The sequence below is a fragment of the Eretmochelys imbricata genome, chromosome 2 (assembly GCF_965152235.1).
Source record: "Eretmochelys imbricata isolate rEreImb1 chromosome 2, rEreImb1.hap1, whole genome shotgun sequence".
Taxonomy (NCBI): domain Eukaryota; kingdom Metazoa; phylum Chordata; order Testudines; family Cheloniidae; genus Eretmochelys; species Eretmochelys imbricata.
Genome location: NC_135573.1, coordinates 9,569,062 through 9,594,762, shown reverse-complemented (window position 1 = coordinate 9,594,762; position 25,701 = coordinate 9,569,062). Strand labels below are relative to the sequence as shown.

Sequence of the window (25,701 nt, the reverse complement as noted above, 5' to 3'; positions counted from 1 at the left end):
CAGGAAGGATTCTCAAACCATTTTTGCACGTTACCTTGGACCCCTGCAACCTCTCTCAGGTGAGACAGTAGTATCTTGCGGTCAACAGTATTGAAAGCTGCAGGGGAGCTCCCAAAGGATGAGAGTGGATGTCTGTCCTCTATCCACTGATAGCAGGTCACCATCCATCAGTGCCACTAAAACCGTTTTAGATCCATGTCCTTGCCTGAATCCAGATTGGGCCAGGTATAAAATAACAGCTGCAATTAAGAGTTTGAATTTGGCCTTTTGGGTAGCTTCTCTATGAGCTTGCTCAGGAACAGAATGGTTGACACTGGGCAGTAGTTTGCTAGAACCGATGTGGCTTAGACAGCAGATGCAGCTATAGGTGTAGGGATGCCTCTAATAATATTGAGAGATCCCTGTAGTGAGTATAGAGAATGGGACTGTGTAAGAAAAATTTACTAGATGAGCTAAGATCAGGTTTTTCATTTTCAGGATCCTCAATATATTCAACAAGCCCTGACCAATGTCCTCCTGATGGATGCTGTAGCTGGTGCACTGCAGTCCTCCAAAACCATTTATGCTGCTTCCAAACTATCTTACTTTGACAAGATGAAAAATGAAGGTCAGTTATATATGCTTCAAGGGTGCACTTGCCATTATAATTAAATCTGCTTCAACTTTTTCTAAATTCTTTGTTCAAAGGGTTGTGTCTAAGAAGCTGAAATCTGATATACTTGCAAGTTGTTGGCCCAAGTGCATTCTTTCATGTCATTTATAGAGTATTTTCTCACAAGGCATTGTTTTAAATTTAATTTTTTTTCACACTTTAATCTCCTAATCTGAATAAATGATACAAATTTATTCTCAAATTCATGAGTTTTATATTATTTGAGGTTTACGTTTTTACACTTTTTTGCAAATTGTACACTATCTTTGTGTTTCAGTGCCCATGATGGTCCCAAAAACTACATCAGAAACACTGAAGCACAAGATTAATCCCTCAGTTGGCGAGACTTTTCCACAAGCAGTAGACGTCTTGCTCTATACACCAGGTACCGTGATATAGTTCATTCTTGAAATTCATCCACTTTCATTTAAAATGCAAAGCATAAAATCACTTGCTGCTATAACTTGTGGAGGGAGTAGCCTGATGTTGCTGCTGTTATGGCATGTTTTGTGTGTCTATAAAATATTGTACACAAAAAACTATGTTAAAAGAATATTATTAAGCTTGGAAGTACTCAGAAGTTAGCAAATGCCAAAATTAAGGTTGCCTGTGAAACCTTAATGTACCCCTGTTTTGCATATGCATAATGATATAGTCTTTAATTACATGATCACATACTTTTTCTGTAGCTTTCCTGCCTGACTGAAAGCACAGGGTGGTGCTCACTTAATTAGAGCTATTCAGTATTTTGTTTTATCCTCATTGTTCAGTGTATAACCTTATTTACTGCACTACTTAAAACCTGCTCTGAAGACAGAATTATTAATTTCCTCATTGGGCTTTTCTATGGTGCTCATCACTATACAATATGAATGTTTCATGGATATTAATGATTTTACTTTCACGACATTCCTGTGAGATGAGAGGGTATTATTATCCCCATTTTACAGATGGTGAACTGACAGAGATATTAAGGATAAAAGTTTTCACTAATTTTGGGTGCCCAATTTGAGACACCTATAACCTGATTTTTCAGAGTAGTAACTATTAGTCTAGTTTCAACTTCCAGTCATTGGAGCATGTTATAGCGGTCTCTGCTAGTTTGAAGAGCCCATTATTAAATATTTTTTAGTCATGCCAGTGTCAAATAGAGGTAAAATAACTTCTCTGCTCCTACTTGAGATCCCCCTGTTTCTGCATCGAAGGATCGCATTAGCCCTTTTGGCCACAGCATTGCTCTGGGAGCTCATGTTCAGTTAATTCCCACACATTTTTTCAGAGTCACTGCTTACCAGGATAGTTTCCCTTCCTGTAATATGACCTACATTCTTCATTCGTAGATGTATATATTTACATTTGGCCATGTTAAAATGTATGTTTGTCTCCGCTCAGTTTACTAAACAAACCAGATCACACTCTATCAGTGTCCTGTCCCCTTGCTTATTTCGCCCTCCCCCAATTTTTGTATCCTCTGCAAATTTTATTAGTGATGATTTTGTTTTGTTCCAGGTTATTGACAAAAATGTTCAATAGTGTAGGGCCAAGAATTGATCCCTGCAGGACCCCACTAGAACCACACTTAGTCAATAAGGAGTCCCCATTTACAATTACATTTTGAAACCTATCAGTTAACCAGTTTTTAATCCATTTCATGTGTGCCATGTTAATTATGAGACTTCTTTAATCAAACTGTCATGCAGAACCAAGTAAAATGCCCTACAGAAATCTAAATATGTTACATCACCACTATTATTTGTATTATCCAAAACTGTAATCTTAATTTTTAAAAAAAGATATCAAGTTAATTTGACAAGATCTATTTTCCATAAACCCAGGCTGTTTGGCATTATTTATATTACTCTCCTTTAATTCTATATTAACTGAGTCCTGTATTGGTTGCTCCAGTGTCTTGCATGTCAGACTGACAAGCTTATAATGACCCAGGTCATCCTATTTAACCTTTTTAAATATTGGCACAACATTTGCTTTTTTCCAGTCTTCTGGAATTTCCCCAGTGTTCCAAGACCCTTTAAAATCAATGTTAATGGTTTAACGAGCTTCCCAGCTAGCTCTTTTAAAACTCTGGACCTGCAGATTTAGAAAAGTCTAACTTAACATCCTCCTGAGAGAGAGACTTTTTTAATAACGAGTTTCACTTTTACTCAAAGCCAGGTCTTTTTTTTTTTTTTTTTTTTAAACCAGTAAGACCACCTTCCTCATTTGTGGGACTGGCTTTTTGGGTATCTAGTAAAGTGTTCTTAAACAGTTCCCATGTATTGTGAGACAGCAGGGCCAGAGAGCAGCAGGAAAGTGGTCCTATTGGGTTCTGGGAAGCAGGTGGGCACAAGCCCGCCCATTGCTAAAGGACCCTCTCCCAGGTCCAGGAACTCAACTAATTATGGGGGACAACCAAAAATGTAACAGGGCAGGTGTGAAGGTCAAAGGGTCAAACAAAGGGAATCCGAATGGGATACCCAGCTGAGAACCCTGGACAGCGCCCGCTGCTCCTCGAAGGTGTCAAGGGAGCCAGCAGACACCGCCCAGAGGAACTCCACCTGGATGCATGAATGGAGGGAGGACTGAAAAGAGACCCACAATCGCAAAGAATCCCCTCAGCCAACATCCTCTCCCTGGTATTGTAGATGGCAGGAGAGTGGTAGATGGGAGGTATATAAGCCACAAGATGATCACGGCCTTGTTCCCTGTGGACTGGGGAGGTTAATTACTAGAGGTTAATTGGAGCACCTGGAGCCAATTGAGGCCCTGCTAGAGACCTAATAAAACTCCCCTACTTTAGTCAGAGTGGGAGGAGGGGAAGGAGAGTTGACTGCAGTTGGAGGAGCACTGCTGTTAACCAGAAGATCACAGTACCAGGGGAAGGGCACAGAGGACTGAGGGAAACGCTGCCCAAGGAGAAAGAGGGTAAGCAGCCTGCAAAGCGGAAGGGGCTGGGACCCGGAGTAGGAGGCGGACCTGAGTTGCTTCCTTTCCTCACTCCTCTCCCTCCTACACTGGGGCACAAGCGGAGCCCACAACACCCAAGAATAGGGGCAGTGGGTGGCACCCTGACCCACCACACTAAGGAAGAGCATGGGACCCACCACTGTAGCGTTGGCCATTTACCACAATATCATTTACTTTTTTTTTCTGATTGTTAAATTTTTTTCTCTCTGCTGATTTGGCGCATAATTGTTTTCAGTTTTGTGAAATTGGTTCCATTAAAGCTCCAAACATACATATACATATATATATAATTGGTCTGGATTTTATTCTGTTTGCAGATTATAAATGTGATCAACTCATGATCACATACCTACATTACCATTGACTTTTTTTTTTAGTTCTATATTTAGTTCCTCTTTATCTGCCATGACAAGTTTAATATAGAATTCCTCTGTGTTGGCACACTTTGAGTTAGGAAATTATCACCTATAATATGTAGGAATTCCCGGGATATTTTCGTACTGGCGGCGTGAGACCTCCAGTGTAAGCCACTCAAATTGGAGTCCACCATGATCATGCAGGTTTTTTTCCCTACACATTCTAGACAGATGTGTACATATGGTATGATCTGGTGGAATGTAGCAGACACCAATTAATATCCCATCAGATCCCAGTGTCAAGTCAGGCCTGCAGAAAATGAGGAGAAGACAGTCCGTGACCACCAATGAAAAGTTTGGTTTAACTGACTTGACTAGCATCACACACAACTCTGTGGCTGAGGCAGGGATAGAAACCCATACTCCAGTGCACTATTCAGCTGCCTTAAACATGAGGCCATCCATTCTTTTCCTGCAATCCCCTTAACATTTTTAATGTAGTTCTTTATATATAAATGTTCTAGCTTTTTGCTTAAAAAAAAAAAAACTGAAATAAATGGAGATTCCATCATATGGTATCATATTGACACCTACATGGGTCATCAGCAGGGTTGGGACCTTTAGCTCCATCACCTAAATTTTTGCCACTTGAGCTAATAGAGTAACTGATAGCAGTAGTAGGTTGTCATATGGACCAGCACTAGGGGGGGATGCAGCAACATTTTGCTAGTGGATTTCACAATTATTGGCTGACAGCAGAGGCATGGTGAGACTCGGGAATCTTGGGATCCATTCCAGTCTCTGGAGCAGGGCGGTGTGTTTGAGGGCCCAGACTCTTCTGCCCCTTCCCTCTGAAGTGTGAACCCTTCTGCCATGTTTCCTCCAAATTGTCCCACTCCTCTCTCCTACCCCAGCACCTTGTCCCAGTCCCATTCTTCCCATGAAGCCAGTCCCAGTGTCCACTCCTCAGGCTTCTAATCCCAATCTCCTTCTCCCCCCGTTCCCAGCTCCTCTTCCAATTTGTCTCTCTCTCTTCTCTGCTGTGGCCCCCCACTGGCCTGCCTCCCTGGAGTCATAATCCAATCTCAGTATCCCTCACTCACCTCCCCTTTGGCTCACTCTCCTAGTCTCTTTGCACAGCTAGTCCCAAACTCCCCCAGCTCCTCATCCAATCTCAGGGCTTGTTTGCCCTTCCCTGCAGTGTGAATAGCAGTGCAAACCAAAGTTCTGTGCTGTAACTCCTGTGTGGGTCATATGAGTGTGAACTCAGTTTCCTAGTTCGTGTTAACATTGTCCTCTTCAAACAGGAATATGTTAACGTGAACTAGGAACCTTTTAGTTTGCATCCACACAGGGAGTTACATCACAACACTTTGGTTTGCATTGCTATTCAGACACCCTTAGTCACATAGCCTCAGCCTTTCTCCCCACCTTCTGGCTCATAGTTCCAGGCTTGAGCACCCCCTCCACTCTCAGTCCCAGTTTACCTCTCCCTACAGGTCTGCCTCTTGTCCTTTCTGTATTCAGATCAGGCATCTTCTTCCTCTAGGCTTCTTTGGCCCAGCAGAGGGGTCAGTGAGAACACAGGGGAGACTATCTTCTTTTCTTAGTTCTAATGCTCAGACCCTCAGACAGCTGTAATTGCAGGAAGAGTCCTGCTCAGCCCCAGGCAGAGGCCTGCCCAGTCAGGACAGCATATTCATGGAATTTAACTGCTAAAATTTTAAGTCTCACTGAGCATATTTTATAACTTAGCCAAACTTGGATGAATTTTTACAGGGAAGCAAAAGGCACATCCTAGACAGAAAGGCCACCCCTTGCCAAATTTCAGGTTCCTGCTCCCAAGCATGGAGGCAGTAGAGCCTTTCAAAGGAAGTCGCCAGAATTTTTAAACATGGATAAAACAGATTTTTCCTTAACGTCGTTCTTGGAACCTGCTGTACCATTTTGGCTGAAATTTTCCAGAAACATTCAGCATGCAGCAGGTACCCAGCATGGCAAATTTCAGCCCAAACAGTTCAGAAAAGTTGTGAGCAACTGAAAGAGGGTCTTGTAATATGAAGGGTCAAGCAACCTTAATAATAGGTGATGCGACCAGCTCTGTGTATAATAAAAAAAGTATCTATCTTCCCCCCCCACCTCTAAACACAGTTGCCATAAATTTAAAAATACAGTCCTCCTAAAAGACTAAATCAGCACCTTCTTTAAATCAGTAAAGAAACCCAGAAAATAACCCAAAGATGAATACATACCCAGGTTATACCCCACCTTTCCCACAAACCCTAGCCTTTGTGAAGCCCACAGCCCCTAAAGTCTGGTTAATGAGCCTTGCAGCGTGTCATGAAAGCAAACTCAGGCTATTTGAAACCAGAAGGGAGAATAAGTTCCAAAGTTAAGGGCACACTCTGTTTTATGCTGAGGGGGTTCCAGCTGGAGCTGCTTTTGCCTGCAGATGTGGCAGTCCAATGCAGGGAAAGAAACATTCTTGCAAGTAGGTGGCTCCCAGGCCTTTTAGAGGTTTCTAGGTCAAAACATAACCCCTTACATTTTACCCAAAAACCAATAGCCAGCGGGTGTGTTATCTTTTAAGTATATTGACTGGGGCATCTAGATGCCCCAGTCAGGGATAGGGGGTTTAGCATGCTAGGCATGTTACAGATATACAGCAAAAAGATGATCAATGCTCTGAAGAGCTTACAAGTATGAGATGCAAAACAGGTGGACTCAATAATTAACAGACATGGAGGAGCACAAGGTACAGTGGGATGATTATAATTAGCATGATATGAAGTGGTTGCAACTCAGTAGCTACGTAATGTAGGTTCTGGGGCACGGATATCATGTTCCACCAGGAAGATATTCTGCTTAATAACATCTCCTAATGTAGCTGGGAGTACTGTTTGTTCCTCTTTTTTCCCACCAATACTAGGGCACCTCGATGCAGGAGATAAAATTGAAGATGCCCGTCCAAAGTTATGGTGTGCTTTAAGTGAGGGGAAGGTGATTGTATTTGATGCATCTACCTGGACTATTCAGCAACACTGTTTTAAAGTGGGCAGCTCTAAACTGGTGAGTGAGACTCGCGTTGTTGTTCTTATTAATTATTTGTATTACCATAGCACTTAGGAGTCCTAGTCATGGATCAGGGACCCCACTGTGCCAGACATTGTACAGATACAGAGCAAAAATATGGTCCCTGCCCCAAAGAGCTTACAATCAAAGTATAAAACAAGCTACAACAGACAGATGGGGGGAGTTCAAGGAAACAATGGGACAGTATTGGTCAGAGTGATAGGCAGTAGTCTCAGTACACCTGCAGCCTACCAGTTATGAAGGGTTTTTTAAAAGCATTATGGCAAAGGAGACTTTTAAGGAGGGTTTTGAAGGTGGATAACGAGGTAGCTTTGTGGATGTTTACAGGGAGCCCCTCCCAAGTGAGGGGCAGCACAAGCGAAAGCACAATTGTTTGAATATTTAACAAGTGGATAATGAAGGCTGGTATCGTGGGCTGCTTGGAAGTGGGAATTCACCTCTCGATAGTGAATGAGAGGTGATGGGTAGTGATGGGCTGGAAGGGCCTTGAAAGAGAGGACAAACAGCTTATGTATGATGTGATAGAGAAGAGGGAGCCAGTGGAGTGAAGCAGTAGGAGGGATAACCTGGTCAAAGCAACAAGCTAGGAGAATGATTTTCACAGCAGCATTCTGAATGGGTCTGAGTGGGGCAAGATTGCATTGTCAAGTCCAGAGAGAAGGAAGCTGAAGTAATATAGATATGAGATATTGAGAGCCTGGATGAGAGTTTTAGCTGAGTGCATGGTCAGGAAAGGCTGCGTCTTAGAGATGTTATGCAGAAGGAGATATCAGGATTTAGACATAGCCTGGGTATGAGGACCTAGAGAGAAGTCAGAGTTGAAGAGGACACCCTGGCTACGAGCCTGCATGACAGGCAGGTTGGTGGGGGGAGAGGAGTGTTCGCTGTGAATGAGAAAGGGGTGGGGAGGACAAGATTAGGAGCTCTGTTTTGAGTCACATTGATCTTGAGCTGTTGGCTAGACATCCATGAGGAGATGTCAGCGAGACAGGTCAAGATTTTAGTTTGGAAAGAAGGGAGAAAGGTCTGGGGTAAAGAGGTAGATCTGTAAATCATCAGCATAAAGTCAGTAGTTGAATTTGATGAGGTTACCCCGTGATAAGGTACAGAAGGAGAAGAGAAAGGGACCGAGGACGGGGCCCTGAGGAATCCCCACAGAGAGTTGGAGGGGTGATGAGGAGGTTCCTCAGAAGGACATGCTGAAGGAGTGTTTTGAGAGGTGAGAATACGAAGATAGACTGGAGGATAAGTGTTAATATAATAATAGGGCTCAGATTTTCCTGGATGCGACAGGACAACCTTGGTTTAAGGGATCATGAGCTAATTCAGTTCAAACTAAATGGAAGGATAAACAAAAATAGATCTGTGACTAGGGTTTTTTATTTCAAAAGGGCTAACTTAAAAAAATTAAAGAAATTAGTTAGGGAAGTGGATTGGACTGAAGAACTTGTGGATCTAAAGACGGAGGAAGCCTGGGATTACTTCAAGTCAAAGTTGCAGAAGCTATCAGAAGCCTACATCCCAAGAAAGGAGAAAAAATTCATAGGCAGGAGTTGTAGACCAAGCTGGATGAGCAAGCATCTCAGAGAGGTGATTAAGAAAAAGCAGAAAGCGTACAGGGAGTGGAAGATGGGAGGGATCAGCAAGGAAACCTACCTTATTGAGGTCAGAACATGTAGGGATAAAGTGAGAGAGGCCAAAAGCCATGTAGAGTTGGACCTTGCAAAGGGAATTAAAACCAACAGTAAAAGGTTCTATAGCCATATAAATAAGAAGAAAACAAAGAATAATAAAAGATAATCTTGGCGTGACCCAATATCTAAACAAATACTTTGCCTCAGTCTTTAATGAGGGGCTTAGGGATAATGGCAGGATGACAAATGGGAATGAGGATATGGAGGTAGATATTACCACATCTGAGGTAGAAGCGAAACTCGAACAGCTTAATGGGACTAAATTGGGAGGCCCAGATACTCTTCATCCAAGAATATTAAAGGAAAAATTACAAGCCCATTAGCAAGAATTTTTAATGAATCTGTAAACTCAGAAGTTGTACCATATGACTGGAGAATTGCTAACATAGTTCCTATTTTTAAGAAAGGGGTGGGAAAGAAAGTGATCCACGTAACTACAGGCCTGTTAGTTTGACAACTGTAATATACAAGGTCTTGGAAAAAATTTTGACAGAGAAAGTAGTAAAGAACATTGAGGTCAATGGTAATTGGGACAAGATACAACATGGTTTTACAAAAGGTAGATCGTGTCAGACCAACCGGATCTCCTTCTTTGAGAAGGTACGGATTTTTTAGACAAAGGAAACGCAGTGGATCTAATTTACCTCGATTTCAGTAAGGCATTGGATACGATTCCACATGGGGAATTATTAGTTAAATTGGAAAAGATGCGGATCAATATGAGAATTGAAAGATGGATAAGGCACTGGTTAAAGGGGAGACTACAGAAAGGTGAACTGTCAGGCTGGAAGGAGGTTACTAGTGGAGTTCCTCAGGGATCGGTTTTGGGACCAATCTTATTTAATCTTTTTATTACTAACCTCGGCACAAAAAGTGGGAGTGTGCTAATAAAGTTTGCGGATGAGACAAAACTGGGAGGTGTTGCCAATACAGAGAAGGACCGGGGTATCATACAGGAAGATCTGGATGACCTTGTAAACTGGACTAATAGTAATAGGATGAAATTTAGTAGTGAAAAGTGCAAGGTCATGCATTTAGGGATTAATAACAAGAATTTTTTTTATAAACTGGGGATGCATCAGTTGGAAGTAACGGAGGAGGAGAAGGACCTCAGAGTATTGGTTGATCACAAGATGACTATGAACCGCCAATGTGATATGGCCGTGAAAAAAACTAATGCGATGCATCAGGCAAGGTATTTCCAGTAGAGGTATAGTGGTATTAACACCTCCTTATAAGGCACTGGTGAGACCTCTTCTGGAATATTGTGTACAGTTCTGGTCTCCCATGTTTAAGAAGGATGAATTCAAACTGGAACAGGTACAGAGAAGGACTACTTGGATAATCCAAGGAACAGAAAACCTGTCTTATGAAAGGGGACTCAATGAGGTTGTCTTGTTTAGCCTAACCAAAAGAAGGCTGAGAGGAGATATTGCTCTCTAAATATATCAAAGAGAGAAATACCAGGGAGGGAGAGGAATTATTTAAGCTCAGTACCAATGTGGACACAAGAACAAATGGATATAAACTGGCCACCAGGAAGTTTAGTCTTGAAGTTAGACAAAGGTTTCTAACCATCAGAGGAGTGAAGTTCTGGAACAGCCTTCCAAGGGGAGCAGTGGGGGCAAAAGACATATCTGACTTCAAGAATAAGCTTGATAAGTTTATGGAGGGGATGTTATGATGGGATAGCCTAATTTTGGCAATTAATTGATCTTTGACTATTAGTGGTAAATATGCCCAATGGCCTGTGATGGGATGTTAGATGGGGTGGGATCTGAGTTACTAAAGAGATTTCTTTCCTGGGTGTCTGGCTGGTGTGTCTTGCCTATGTGCTCAGGGTTTTGCTGATTGCCATATTTGGGGTCGGGAAGGAATTTTCCTCCAAGGCAGATTGACAGAGGCTCTGGGGGGTTTTCACCTTCCTCTGCAGTGTGGGGAAGAGGTCAATTGCTGGAGGATTCTCTGCACCTTGAAGTCTTTAAACCATGATTTGAGGACTTCAATAGCTCAGACATAGGTTAGGGGTTTATTACAGGAGTGGGTGGGTGAGATTGTGTGGCCTGCGTTGTGCAGGAGGTCAGACAAGACTATCATAATGGTCCCTTCTGACCTTAAAGTCTATGACTCTGTGGAACCAAGGAAAGACAAGATTTCAAAAAGAGGAGATGGTCGATTGTGTCAAGGGGGATGAGGATGGCATACTGGTTCTGAGCTTTGTCTTGGAAAAGATTGTTAGAGGCTTTTTGGCAAGCAGTTTCAGTGGTGTGCAAAGGGCAGAAACCTGATTGGAGAGTGTCTAGGATGAAATTGGAGGAGAGGAACTCCAGAATATAAACAGTGCATTCAGTGAGTTTACAGATGAAAGGAAGAAGGGAGATACAGTGGGCTCCAGTGTGGGCTTTTTAAAATAGAAGAGACTAGATCATTGCTTGTATTGTGAGGGAAAAGAGCTGGAGGATAGCGAGAGGTTAAGGAGAAGAGTAAGGGAGGGGAAAAGAGTAGTTGCAAGGGGATGGGATGGATGGGAGGAGAGGGCAAGTGGAGGGGTTGAAGGAGAGCAAACAAGAAACTTCTGTGTCTGTAACAGGAGGAGGAGGAGTAACTTGTATGAACTAGGAAAATGGGAGAAGTGAAGGAGGAGAGAACAAATATATTGTTGAGGAAGGCAGCCTGCTCATAGGATTTCCGTCAGAGATGTTCTGCAGTGCGAGAGCAGGAGCAGAGGAAGCAGATGTTGAGGATAAGCCAGTGCTGGGGTGTTGGCAGGGTGGGAGATGGGAGAGAGGCAAAAGAGTTGAAACTGGAGGAGAGTGAAGCTTGGAGAGAGAGTGTAGTCAACTGTATCAACGGAACGAAAGGAAGAGGGCAGGGAGGACAGAGGGCTGAGAGCAGACAAGAAGTCATCAATGCTGATGGACTGCAAGACACAGAAAGGCTGCCTTGCAGGTCACTGTGGGGAGCTGATGGGTGATGTGGAAAGAAACCAGGCAATGGTCTGAGAGGGGGAACTCAACCATAGAGAGATTAGAGCGAGGATTGCTTGGTGAAGACCAAGTCAAGTGAACAGCCCTCGTGACTGGGTGAGTTGATCCAGACCTGCAGATCAAAGATAGAGGTGAGGTACAGCTAAGAGGTCATATGAGTCATCAGCATGGGAGTTGAAGTCCCCAAGGATGAGTGGGAGATAGCAAGGAGAGGAAGAGAGAGCATCTGGAGACTAAATCAGAAATGAAGGATGATTCAAGGAGTTGGGTGGATGGTAAAGGACAGCAGCGTGAAGCGGGCAGAGAAGGTGCAGATACGGTGCTGTTCAAAAAAAGGAAAGTCTGGGAAGGGGGAGCTGGGAGGGGCTGAAACCGGCAGAAATGGGAGAGGAGAAGCCCACCACAGTCTGACCAAGGGTGGTGTGTGTGAAAAGAGGAGAGGCCTCCCTCAGAAAGGACAGTTGCAGAGGCAGTGTCTGATGACGGGATCCAGGTATATGAGAGCTAGGAGCTGGAGGGAGCGAGTTACGAAGAGGTGGTGGATGGCTGAGATCTGTTTAGAGATGGAGTGGGCATTAATGTGGGAAATAAGAAGTACATTATTTCAGAACACCCTGTATTTAAAATACTGCAGCTGCTATTTCTAGTTCAAAAATTAAATTTAATGTTTCACTTCTAATTGGAGAGAAATACATTTGATACAAATGGAAGAGTGTCTCTGTTATGTAGGAAAGAAATGTGTAATACTTTGAGCTTCTGTAGTGTGTTTCATCTGAAGGTCTCAGAGTTTTACATTATATTTTAAGCCCCAAAACACGCCTTTGAGTTAGGTATCAGTAAGTATTATTAAGCCTACTTTTTTGAAGGATAAACTGAACCATAGCGATAACATCGCTTACCTTCAATCATACAGCCTTTTAGTGACAGAGCCAAGAAAGAAGTGAGGAATTTTGATTCTTGCTCTGACTTCAGCCACTAGAAAAACTCTGTCCTTTTGTATAATCCAGTGGTTTTCAACCAGGGGTACGCAGAGGTCTTCCAGGGGGTACATCAACTCCTCTAGTATTTGCCTAGTTTTACAACAGGCTACGTAAGAAGCTCTAGCAAAGTCAGTACAAACTAACATTTTATACAGACAATGGACTGTTTATTTTGCTCTATATACTATACACTGAAATGTTAAGTACAATATTTATATTCCAATTAATTTATTTTATAATTATATGGTAAAAATGAGTCAGCAATTTTTCAGTAATAGTGTGCAGAGACACTTCTGTATTTTTATATCTGATTTTTATAAGCAAGTAGCTTTTAAGTGAGGTGAAACTTGGGGGATACACAAGACACATCAGACTCCTGAAAGGGGTACAGTCATCTGGAAAGGCTGAGAACCACTGGTATAACATGTTTGTGTGCTTCTTTCAAGAGTGATAGGCTTCTGTGCTGAACTTTTTAAAGAAATCTTGCACTTTTTTTCGTCTCTAGACTTGTATGGTAATGGTAGAGCAGAGTCAAGTATGGATTGGTTCTCAAGATACCATTATTTACATAATCAACACCCATAGTATGTCTTGCAATAAGCAACTAAATGACCACCGCTCTCATGTTATGGACATCATTGCAGAGAACAGGAACAGTGTATCCAGGTAAATTTGATTACAAAGTTCCATTTTTTTAAAAATATACATACCAGCTAACGTGGGAGGCATTCTTGGTACTAGAGCTTCTGAAGTTGGACAAATGTGTAATATTAGAGAGAATTTTAAACAAGATAATTTGTGTTTATTTCCTCTAATCGCTAATCAACATCTTGACTAAATTTAACCTTAAGAGAAAACATGTAATTATATGTAAGGGTCCGTGTAAAACAGTCAACCACAAGACACTATATTTAACCTTCTGCGTAGGTAGCCCAATTGATCTGATGTGATCAGATTCACAATGACACCTTATTTCCAAAATAGTCCTGCTTTCCTGAGACAGAGATGAGACTAAAGAGGAGTTGCAGGCATCCAGTGATAAATTGCACACCGAAGCCTCTTGAAGATCATTCCATTCAATCCTGGCTGTATTTTAAAGAATCCTTATTGAGGTTACAGGGACAAACCATCCTGATGTGTAGAAAGAATAGTAAATATGGCAGACGACCAGCTTGGCTTAACAGTGAAATCCTTGCTGCTCTTAAATACAAAAAAGAAGCTTACAAGAAGTGGAAGATTGGACAAATGACCAGGGATGAGTATAAAAATATATTGCTCGGGCTTGTGGGAGTGAAATCAGAAAGGCCAAATCACACCTGGAGTTGCAGCTAGCAAGAGATGTTAAGAGTAACAAGAAGGGTTTCTTCAGGTATGTTAGTAACAAGAAGAAAGTCAAGGAAAGTGTGGGCCCCTTACTGAATGAGGGAGGCAACCTCGTGACAGAGGATGTGGAAAAAGCTAATGTACTCAATGCTTTTTTTGCCTCTGTCTTCACGAACAAGGCTAGCTCCCAGACTACTGCACTGGGCAGCACAGCAAGGGGAGGAGGTGACCAGCCCTCTGTGGAGAAAGAAGTGGTTCGGGACTATTTAGAAAAGCTGGACGAGCACAAGTCCATGGGGCCGAATGCGTTGCATCCGAGAGTGCTAAAGGAGTTGGCGGCTGTGATTGCAGAGCCATTGGCCATTATCTTTGAAAACTCATGGCGATCGGGGGAGGTCCCAGATGACTGGAAAAAGGCTAATGTAGTGCCAATCTGTAAAAAAGGGAAGGAGGAGGATTCTGGGAACTACAGGCCAGTCAGCCTCACCTCAGTCCCTGGAAAAATGGAGCAGGTCCTCAAGGAATCAATTCTGAAGCACTTAGAGGAGAGGAAAGTGATCAGGAACAGTCAGCACGGATTCACCAAGGGCAAGTAATGCCTGACTAATCTAATTGCCTTCTATGACGAGATAACTGGCTCTGTAGATGAAGGGAAAGCAGTGGACGTGTTGTTCCTTGACTTTAGCAAAGCTTTTGACACTGTCTCCCACAGTATTCTTGCCAGCAAGTTAAAGAAGTATGGGCTGGATGAATGGACTATAAGGTGGATAGAAAGCTGGCTAGATTGTTGGGCTCAATGGGTAGTGATCAATGGCTCCATGTCTAGTTGGCAGCCGGTATCAAGTGGAGTGCCCCAAGGGTCGGTCCTGGGGCCGGTTTTGTTCAATATCTTCATAAATGATCTGGAGGATGGTGTGGATTGCACCCTCAGCAACTTTGCGGATGACACTAAACTGGGAGGAGTGGTAGATACACTGGAGGGTAGGGATAGGATACAGAGGGACCTAGACAAATTGGAGGATTGGGCCAAAAGAAATCTGATGAGGTTCAACAAGGACAAGTGCAGAGTCCTGCACTCAGGACGGAAGAATCCAATGCACCGCTACAGATTAGGGACCGAATGGCTCGGCAGCAGATCTGCAGAAAAGGACCTGGGGATTACAGTGGACGAGAAGTTGGATATGAGTCAACAGTGTGCCCTTGTTGCCAAGAAGGTAATGGCATTTTGGGATGTATAAGTAGGGGCATTGCCAGCAGATCGAGGGATGTGATCAATCCCCTCTATTCGACATTGGTGAGGCCTCATCTGGAGTACTGTGTCCAGTTTTGGGCCCCACACTACAAGAAGGATGTGGAAAAATTGGAAAGAGTCCAGTGGAGGGCAACAAAAATGATTAGGGGACTGGAACAAATGACTTATGAGGAGAGGCTGGGGGAACTGGGAATGTTTAGTCTTCAGAAGAGAAGAATGAGGGGGGATTTGATAGCTGCTTTCAACTACCTGAAAGGGGGTTCCAAAGAGGATGGCTCTAGACTGTTCTTAGTGGTAGCAGATGACAGAACAAGGAGTAATGGTCTCAAGTTGCAGTGGGGGAGATTTAGGTTGGATATTAGGAAAAACATTTTCACTAGGAGGGTGGTGAAACACTGGAATGTGTTACCTAGGGAGGTGGTGGAATCTCCTTCCCTAGAAGTTTTTAAGGTCAGGCTTGACAAAGCCCTGGCTGGGATGATTTAGTCGGGGATTGGTCCTGCTTTGAGCAGGGGGTTGGACTAGATGACCTCCTGAGATCCCTTCCAACCCTGATATTCTATGATTTTTGCTTTGTCCACAGAATAGATTCATCATACTTTTACAACCCTGTTCTGGATTTACTTTTCTTTATAAAAAAGTGAAGAACAAGAAAAATAAGTTAAAATACATCGTATGATACTTTTTAAAATGAACAATGTAGAAGTGCGCGTGCCAAACCTAATTTCTGCTGCCAAAGCCACCCTCTCCCTGCCACCTGCTGTGATTCCCTTCCAGCATGCTGCCCTGGCGCTTTGGAACTACTCCTGTGCTACTGTCCTATAGACTTTAATGCACACTCTCTGTTGTGGCTCACTGCTGTATTTTAATCTAATATTTCTACTACTATTGGCAGTAAAGATCTCTGCTTTGACTTGGCATTAATGTTTGTTGTGGTGGGAGACCTCTAACAATAGTCTGTCTTTATATGAGATCTCAGTTCTGGATTTGATTGTACACCATGCTGTTTTTAATTTTGTTTTTTATGTCAACAGTGAAGCATATTCATGCAGTTTAGATGGGACAGTGATTGCTTGGAACATTAGCACTTTGAAAGTAAACCGTAGATTTCAGCTGCCCTGCAAGAATCTTACTGCTATCAAACTCCACAACAACCGTCTTTGGTGCTGTAAGTTCTTCATGCCTCAGATCTTGGAATTTTTTTAAATAAGTTTTTGCATGTTATGTCACTTTAATGTAAAGAAAAGTGCAATTTCATGCCAGTTTTTATTTTTGTATGATTAACCAGTTCTCTTCATCCACCCATCTCCATTCAGGCTGTTTAAATAGCATAGAGTAGTCCTGTTGAGTTTATTTGGATTATTATTGTGCTTTAAATTAAGCATTTTGCCTGATCAGGGTCTTACAGATATCATCTTGTGATAGCAAGAAGTCCCACATAGGACAAAATTGCTGGATTACTGCATGGGAGGCTGAGAGTTGCCTCTGTATGGCCATGTCTCATCTGGATTGAACATCTTTTCAGGGATGTTGCATTGACTGCAGGGTATGACATCTAGAAGCATCAGGCTTTGGTCTTGCCTGAAGGTGCCTGTAAATTGGCATGGAAACCCTTAAAAGAGAAGTTCTTTTACGTCTGTGGTGTCTAGAGATAATGGTATTGGCAGTTGTGGATCTGTGTTTGAGCCACCTGTTATGGCACAGGTCCAACTTGATAGTCTCGACTGTCACCTTTAACTACTTCTAAGTGTTCTGCCATCCTGTCTGTAGGAGCGGAGTAGGATATGCTAAGGCTTCAGTGCCAGAGTAAAAGGTCCTTGATAAGCCATCTTTTCCAAGTATAGGTTGGTTCAAGAAACCTAAGGCTTATCCACCCAACATTGCCTTAACACTCAATGCTACCATAGACCTTGGATCCACTGTATATCAAGTATGCACACTGAGTGACAGAAAAGCTACTGAGACTATGGGTGAAATCCTGGCTGGATGTGCTGTCAGTGGTAACGCTCCCATTATTTTCATTGGGGCCAGGAATCCACCCTACAACTTCTGTAGTACAGAATCTCTGTCCTAGATCTATAGCAGCAAATACTTGTGCATGCTGAGAACCAAATAGTGATATGCAAATTTAAGCAAGTTCTCTTTTCGCCTTCTGTTAGCGCCTAGAGTACTAACAGGCATGCCTGTAATTGCAGAATAGACATAAGAACGTACACTGTGAGAAGTCAATTGGAAATAGAGAATAGCATGTATAGTTTTCATTGTGTGTTTTAGAAAAGAGTTCTGTATGTACACATTTACTCCTTCCTAACTTTCCACGGTTTTGTTGGGAAATAAGAAGTCAGTACTTCAACTACTAACCTCATATTTTTACTATTGAAGGTACAGGAAGTTGTATACTCGTAGCGACAACTAATGGGTCTCCTTGGCAAGAAATGAAAATTGAAGAGAATCTGAAGGATGTGTGTTCGTATTTTCTCTGTTTCCAGCTGTTTCCTGAGGTATTAAATTTACGCTGGTAATTTGTCTTATAGGAAGTCTCTGCTTTATAAACAGTGCTGTACAATTATTTTTTAGGATATGTTTGTGAGTACACTGGTAAGATTGGTCGTATTCTTTCTGTGCTTTAGGGGGACCAAGTATGGACGTCATGTTCAGGAAGTAGTGACCTGTATATTTGGAATGCAACAGATCTCTCCAGAACTCCTCAAAAGATTCATCTTCAAGACTGTTCTGAGATTACCTGTATGATAAAAGTAAAAAATCAGGTAGAATACATTCTATTAATTTGATATTTTTATTTGTTGCCCATTTCCTAGATGTAATGCAGTTTGTGTTTACAGCACTGTCAAGTTTTCATCAGTTGAGTTCTTTTTCTGGGGGCTTGCCACGCCCATTGTTCTAAGACATGAGTAGCCCTGAGCTAATAGCAGCCCAACATAATTGACCATCTAGTACTCAAACATACAAGCAAGGCCAGAAGCCTCATCCATGATTAAATGCATGATGACTTTATTAGCCGCTGATCTTTTCACTGAACATTATGAATCAAACAATATGAATCCCCTGACATTTAATGCCTTATGCTCCAGTGATAAAGCCCAACAAAAGACTAGTGGAAAAATAATAAATGCTGATTAGCTGGCCTGTGTCTGAAGATGGTCTCTTCCTATCTAATCATCATGTGCCCACCATAACAGGGTTAAAGGACCCGAGCAGTTCCCCATGTCACCATGTTCTGGGAGTGTCACTCAGCTCACTGTCCCAATATACCAGTCACTTTCAGAGGTCTGCGGCTGCTGCAAGTGAGTGCACCATTTGGTCAGGGGCAAAGGTCATTTCCATAAATAATACCAAAAATATTCCACAATAAAGTGGTGACAGTAACTCCGGACCCTTCCAGTCAGACTCCCCAGCCCTTCTCCCACAAAATGTACAGTCACTTCATAAAGCACCCTCTGGAGTTGGGAAGCTGCTCTATATATTTAGCTGCTCTGCCACTGGGGCTAGGCTGGTGAGCCAGGACTTAATGGGAAAACCAGAGAAAGGTGCTGTAGAGACACAACCTCACAAGCTCTGGGATACCCAACCAGCCTGTAAATTAAAGGATTACTCAGAAACCCAGAGCCCTCTTCTGCTCCATCTGCAGTATCATCCCTCTTCCCTTCCACTCATTTCATAGCTCAGTAACACCATACATACATTATTGACTCCCTTATACAAAAAAGGAAAAACCAGCGAACATTCCTGAGCTTTCCACCGCCCCAGTTTGAACATTTAATATTCCTGTCTTTAAGTCTACCAGCGATGCAGCAATTTGGCTCTTTCTTTCCTAGGATAGGACGGAGCCAATGGTAAGAGCTATAAAACCCACATATCCCTGTTGTAAAAACGAAACAGCGTTTACTGGAGTTGCCAGGCTGGGTCAGAATGGCTGCCTGGCAATGACAGAAGATTATAGTGTTACAGCTGTCTGTTACAGGCTTACTTCTAAATTCATTTAATTAAAATTAGACCATTTATTTTAGCAAGGAAGCAAAGACACAGAATTTTGCCCATTTTGTCATTCTTAAATATGCTGCTTTTTAGCTGGCAACCCTTATTAAAAACGTAATAGTGAATATACATCCTGCACAGAAACATACAAACCATTGGCTCCAACAAATAGCTTTGAGAGACTTTGGGTATTACCGTTTTCAAACCTGACCAGAGTACCACTGACTGTATCTTTGGGGGCACATAAACAACTCCTTTGCTGAAACAGCTTAGGCTGTATCTTCGAACAGAAGTGGAATGTAATGTATTAAAAATTGATTCTGCTTTTCAGATGTGGATTGGCGGCAGAGGACTATCCCAGGGCAAAACCCGGGGAAAGATCTATGTGATAGATGCTGAAAAGAAAACTGTGGAGAAGGAGTTGGTGGGCCATGCTGATACGGTAAAGGCACTGTGCTCCGCAGAGGACAGATACGTTCTCAGTGGTTCTGGAAGGGAAGAAGGGAAGATTGCTATTTGGAAAGTTGAATAGATTTAACTTTTCCAAGTGTGTGTAAATACCACTGTTGGAAAACTTACCGGTTTGGATTTTGTTATCCCAACTTCACCCTTCAAATGTTTTTAATAATGCATCAGTGTTATTTTTAATTTATTAGTATAATTATTTCAGTGGTAACTACATTATTGTAGTATATAGAAACAAAAGGGGATTTCTGTTTGCACCCTGCCATGATCAGCCACGACCTGCACACTCGGTAAGGAACTGGAACACTGAGTAGAGAAATCACTGGATTTTTAAACCTCAGAGATTATATTTTACAAACATTGTCATGAAAGGTCAAGGTTATGGGCCAAGTTCTTTGCTAAAGTAAATTGACTTCAGTGAAGCTGAATTGGCAGAGAGTATGGCCCAATAATTCAGCTTGATCTAGTTCTTAAAGATACATAAGTATCCTCCTACAAAATAATATTATTGATATCTTGACTACTTGACAGCTTGAAATGTTTGGAAAAATATTAAATTTGAGTGATAGAATTTGGGTGATAGAAGTACTGTAAATTCAAAGTATCTTTCTAAGCTGGCAGCCACATTAACACAAGGATGACTTTTTTTCCTTCCTGCTGTATCTATATTTATGGTGCATTATTTAAAATGCTGACTTTCCCTAATAGCACTTATAGTCTGCTGGTGTGCCAAGATAGCTGGATATTTCCAGTTACGGCAACTTGAAGAAGTAAGCATCCCTTTAAAAAGCAAGTGCAGAATATCTGGGATCTGCCAGGTTCTTAGGAATGGAATAAGTGCTGTAGTAGCCCTGTCTTTGGCAAATTTAATTTCAATATATTCTTGCTAGGGGCAGCAGCATTTGTTGGAGCTATGCAAATGAACCCCACCCCAGTACCACTCTGTTAACTGGGACTGCCCAGCTGCCTTAGCCTGTTTGGGCTTCTTGGCCCAAAAGACCCTCTGTAATTTAGATTGCCTGCACCAGACGTGGAACAAATCTTTGTTTCATGTCCTTGAACCCTAGCCAGTGGGGAAGTGCCTTCCAAATCATTAAAAATTCTACTGTTGATCTACAACTAAGGCTGATTTGGCAGAAAAAAATTATGTTTTGTCCACACTTGTTTTCCGGAGCCCTAGTGGCTAACACGTTTTGGGACTGTCCCAGGATACAATTCTTTTGGCTAGAAGAAGGCTGGAGGATTAATATGTTTTGGATACCTCCATAAAAATTACTTCTAAGAGCTGTGTTTTGGGATATAGCTCATTATCTTGGAAACATCCCAGCTTCACAGAATGCTTGGCTCTCCAGAGCACTGCTTGTAGACAAATGACTGATACTGTTTAGCTGGAAGAGCAGACTGCCTCCAGGGGTAGCAGCTTGGCACACAGACTTTGCTGACCTGGTAGCTAAAGAGCGGGTAATGTTTTTTGGAGAGGAGGGACCTCAGTAAACTTTGAAAAGATTGGGTCTGACTTTTTAGAAACCTGATGGAAACTGAGATGATGCTCTCCTTTCCAATCCCTGCCCCCCTTCCTGCCTTTACTTTCCCTCCCTTTCCACTCCTTTACTCTTTTGTTCTCTTTGTCTTTTTGCTTTTGTTGCCCCCTTATTTTGGGGGAGGAGGGGTGCACAATGACAATTTCAATGAAATATAAACAGAGAAATAAAACCTAAAAAGACTGCTGCCATTATTTAGCTCAAACATACCTAAGAAAATAATTCAACTTATTTTTAAGTTACATGAAGGCACCATACGCTATCACACAGATAATGCAAAATAATTGAAAGTAAATGCCATTGTACTGTGGTCTGGTGTTCCATTTGGCTTATGCTTCCTAGTCCTTTCCTTTCAGGAAATATGTGTGAGTTGGAGAACTATATATATGTACAGAGTAGTTGTGTCTATATCCATGCAGGATAAAGTGGGATATATAATTTCTATAAAATACTGTAAATAGATGGAAAAATCAGCTGCTACTTTCTTTGTTCATTATATATAACCTATAGTAGTGCAGGGCTAATAGAAATATTGTTATATAAACTACTGATAGTCTCTGCGTTAAGTTTTTCAGTCTGGCTATTTGATGGTGATTGAAATTCTCTCGTCATTTGTTCAGTCACTGAAAAAACTAATATGAGAAACAGAATATTAAACACTATTGCAATTCTAGCCTCTTTGTAACTTGTTTTTATTTCCATGTAATTCAACACACCACAAGGACCTAAATTTAGAGTCGGGGCCAGCATCTGTTGGGTGTAGCAGAGATAAGGCTGCAAAGAAGATGGCTGTGGCTGTCTGATACTAGGACTGTCTCTGTACCAGGTTCTGCTCGGTTCTATTCCAGGCTGAAGGCTGCTTTACTCTATGCTGGCTGGCTATGGTTCACTGTAACTGCTAAGCTTCCGTTATCCCTGACATGCCTCCTATGCCAGGGACTAAAACAGGTTGTGAAGGAGCTGGCTATCCTGGCTTTATCTCATCTGGGGATTCTCCCATCCCATGGAAGTTCTAAGCTGGGGGCTCCCGTGCCCTCCCCTAAGCCTGCTGTGTCCTCATTCCTCCTCCTCCACCCCTCCCCCACCTGCAGTTGATTGGGAGGTGGAGCTGCTGGTGGGTGGGAGGCACTGGGAGCTGGAGGGTGGGGGAGGTGATGGGGGCTGCTGACATATTACTGTGGATCTTTGGCAATGTACATTGGTAAATTCTGGCTCCTTCTCTGGCTGAGATTGGCCACCCCGGCCTATGATGTCAGCAGAGACGTCGGGGCGATTTTCCCTTCTCCTAAAGGAAAGCAGTGGAGCCAACACTCTCTCCTTCTGGAGCTTCTTTCCTCTCTGCAAATATTCCCTAATTCTTGTTCCTTGGTAAATATAACTTTCCCTGCTAATACATCTCAAACCCTGAGAAAGCTGAAAGTATATTATGAGAATGAGTCATTTTCTCCCCCAAAACATGGAAAGGAGCTCCTGGGCTGGTACTGGCAAACGAAATGACTTCTTTACTGCGTGAGTGGTTTCTCTACAGGGAGATATATGTAAGAGCTGGCGATCACAAAGTTAGCTACTGTACAACTCAACCCTGTTACTTCATCTGGTCATCCATTCGTAACTGCCTTCGTTGTCACTCTCCCAAAGCATTTTATAATTAGCTTGCCTCATCAGTGGGCTGTCAGTGCACCGGGAATGAGCTTTCATCCTGGCAGTGATGCCTCCTGTGATACTGGGCAAGCGTTTGCCTCTGTTCCCCAAGTATAAAAGGGGTAGAACAATACAGTTCCCTTTCTGACACCAGTGTGGCCCCACTACAGAGCAGCAGCAGATGTTCTGGGCCTTGCAGTTCTGCTTTCCAGGGAAGGAGACATTAGTGACCGAGTCTGGATATACTCTTAAGTGCAACTTGCTTTATTTGCGCACGCACGCACACCACAGTCTTGAAATGAAATGGTCAAACAGCAGGCGGGGCAATCCTTCAGCCACAAATCTCAGCTCAGCACCAGTGTGTGGTTTCCTTGGAGCAACCCTGCCTCAAGAACTGACTCTAAGCAGAGCCCTAGGGAGACTGCAGACTCTCCTGCTGCTTGCACAGTGCCCTGTCTCATAAAGCTGCCTCCACACACAACTTGTATAACTCAAAACTAACCACAACACACAGAGCATATCTTCCCAAGAGTGGAAACCTGCTCACACGTCGCAAAAAAGAACTTTAACAGACAATGTAACAGTGCAGCCTTGTGCCGCCTGCCATAATACTCAGGAATTCCTGGCTCCCAATCCTGTGCTCAGACATACTCCCTCTATAGTAGTATTAATAAGAGTGTTCTCTAAGCCAGTTAGAACACAGTATGGCAACACGATCACCTGCCCTCCATGACTAATACTGAGTTTATTGATCTAGTCCCCTTTATAAGATCTGTATCTCTGTGTATAGCCATGTCTCCTATCAGTGTCCCCTGATAATGTTAATACCCAGTTCTCTTGATCCTGTTAGGCCTTTTTCCTCCAACCTTTCCTCAGTTTTGCTTGTCTGCCTTTGAGGTTACTCACTACTTTTTCCTCTTTTTAATAACATGGACCCAGATCCTCAGCTGATCTAAATCAAGGTAGCACCAAAGGCAATCAGTGGAGAGAGGCTGATTTACATCAGGTGAGGATCTGTCCCATGCTGCTGAAAACTGAGTGCAGTGTTTCAGGGATCGAGAAACTAACCAGAGGCAAATAGAGGTGGATAATTTCCTTGCTCGTTGGAGCACTCATGTTACTCTTAATATGATCTAATATAATATGCCTTTATTTTGCTATAGTATTGACTCTTACTCAGTATTATCATACTAATCCCCCAGGTCCTTCCCTGGGGTGCTGTTGTGCAGCCTATATCGTGTGTCATTTCAGTCCTTCCTGCATAGATGTCATGCTGGATCCACTTCAGAGGTGGGCAAACTACGGCTCGCGGGCCACATCCGGCCTGTGGGACCATCCTGCCCAGCCCTTGAGCTCCTGGCCGGGGAGGCTAGTCCCCGTCCCGTCCCCTGCCGTCCGCGCTCCCCCGCAGCCTCAGCTCACTGTGCCACCAGTGCTCCCTCCTGCTGGGCGGCCCGGCAGCGTGGCTGGCTCCGGACTGCAGGGCTGCGAGCTCCTGCCGCTCTGAGCAGTATGGCGGGAGGGGTTGGGATAAGGGGCAGGGGGTCCCAGGGGACAGAGGTGTGGATAGGGGCTGGGGTAGTCAGGGGACAGGAACCATGGGGGGTTGGATGGGGGGGGATCCTGGGGGCGGTTAGGGGCAGGGGTCCCGGGAGGGGTGGTCGGGGACAAGGAGCAGGGGGAGTTGGATGGGTTGGAGGTTCTGAGGGGGGCAGTCAAGGGGTGGAAAGTCAGAGTGGGTGGATAGGCGGCGGGGGTCAGGCTGTTTGTGGAGGCACTGTCTTCGCTACCGCGTCCTCCATACAGTTTTGCAACCCTGATGTGGCCCTTGGGCTAAGAAGTTTGTCCCCCGATCTACTTCAACAGATTTCAGCTCTCTTCTGTAACTTACCAGAGTGAATTGTATCTTGATCATGTGTTCTTTAAACCATTTACAATCTCTCTTAACTTCAGGACAGCCACAACCTGCATTATTATAGTTTCCTTTCAGCTTCCAGTGAGGATGAGGAATAGCACTGGTCCCAGGAACCAATCCCCCCTCGATACCTCTACCCAACTTGACACTAATCAGGAATATTTACTCTAGTCCAGCCTTGTGTTTCCATTCTACCACATACATAGGTTGCGGAAGCAAATCAGAAACTATATCCTGCAATCACCTGCGCTGTCACTGAACATCTAACTGACTTCTGTGGCTACACGTATGGTAGATTCAACCCTGGTAGTATCTACTGATACTGTTTGTGGAATAGTCTCGAATGCTTTCCTGAAGGCAGCTGCATTGCCTCTTCGGTGCTGTGCTATCCCTTTGAAAAAAATAACTTGGTCCAGATCCTCAGCTGATATAAATTGGTGCAGGTCTGTTGAGGGAAATACTAATATACGCCAGCGCAGGATCTGGCCCGGGATCTCTAGCTTCTATTGGGTGGTACCACCTTGGTGGCGGTTGCTCATTCTCCCATTGGCCTTCAGGTGCTCACAAGGTCACTGCTTTCTCAGCTCTTGCTTGTTTCCAGGAAAGGAGGTTAGACTGCATTTTAATTGCCCTTGCCCCCTTTTTCTTCCTACTGCCTCAAAAACTGGATGCTGAGAGGAGCCCACTCCTATAGAAGTCAGTGGAGGCTGCAGGCATTCAACCCCCTTTAAGAATCAGGCTGTTTTTCCTTTTGTAATCTCACCATCCTTCATCAGGTGCTGCCAGCTAGCAAGGCTAGTGGTCTCACTACAGCTCGGTCTTTAGCACTCTAACCTGAATTT

The 25,701-nt window shown here is 43.2% G+C and overlaps 1 protein-coding gene across 4 annotated transcripts in view; it reads left to right on the top strand.

The window, feature by feature from the left end:
- The window catches only part of DENND3 (DENN domain containing 3), a 67,922-nt gene extending 45,946 nt beyond the window's left edge, over positions 1-21,976 (top strand). For 3 of the 4 annotated variants that reach the window (XM_077809741.1, XM_077809739.1, XM_077809742.1), the window contains 8 exons: positions 478-607; positions 930-1,037; positions 6,902-7,041; positions 13,232-13,392; positions 16,336-16,469; positions 17,684-17,802; positions 17,932-18,069; positions 19,629-21,976. In XM_077809741.1, the coding sequence (XP_077665867.1) occupies positions 478-607; positions 930-1,037; positions 6,902-7,041; positions 13,232-13,392; positions 16,336-16,469; positions 17,684-17,802; positions 17,932-18,069; positions 19,629-19,829 (1,131 nt within the window). In that variant the 3' untranslated portion in view covers positions 19,830-21,976. Of the gene's footprint in view, positions 1-477; positions 608-929; positions 1,038-6,901; positions 7,042-9,841; positions 10,138-13,231; positions 13,393-16,335; positions 16,470-17,683; positions 17,803-17,931; positions 18,070-19,628 lie in introns of those variants that run through there. The other variant, XM_077809743.1, reaches the window with a different exon arrangement.
- The last annotated feature ends 3,725 nt before the right edge of the window (positions 21,977-25,701 follow it).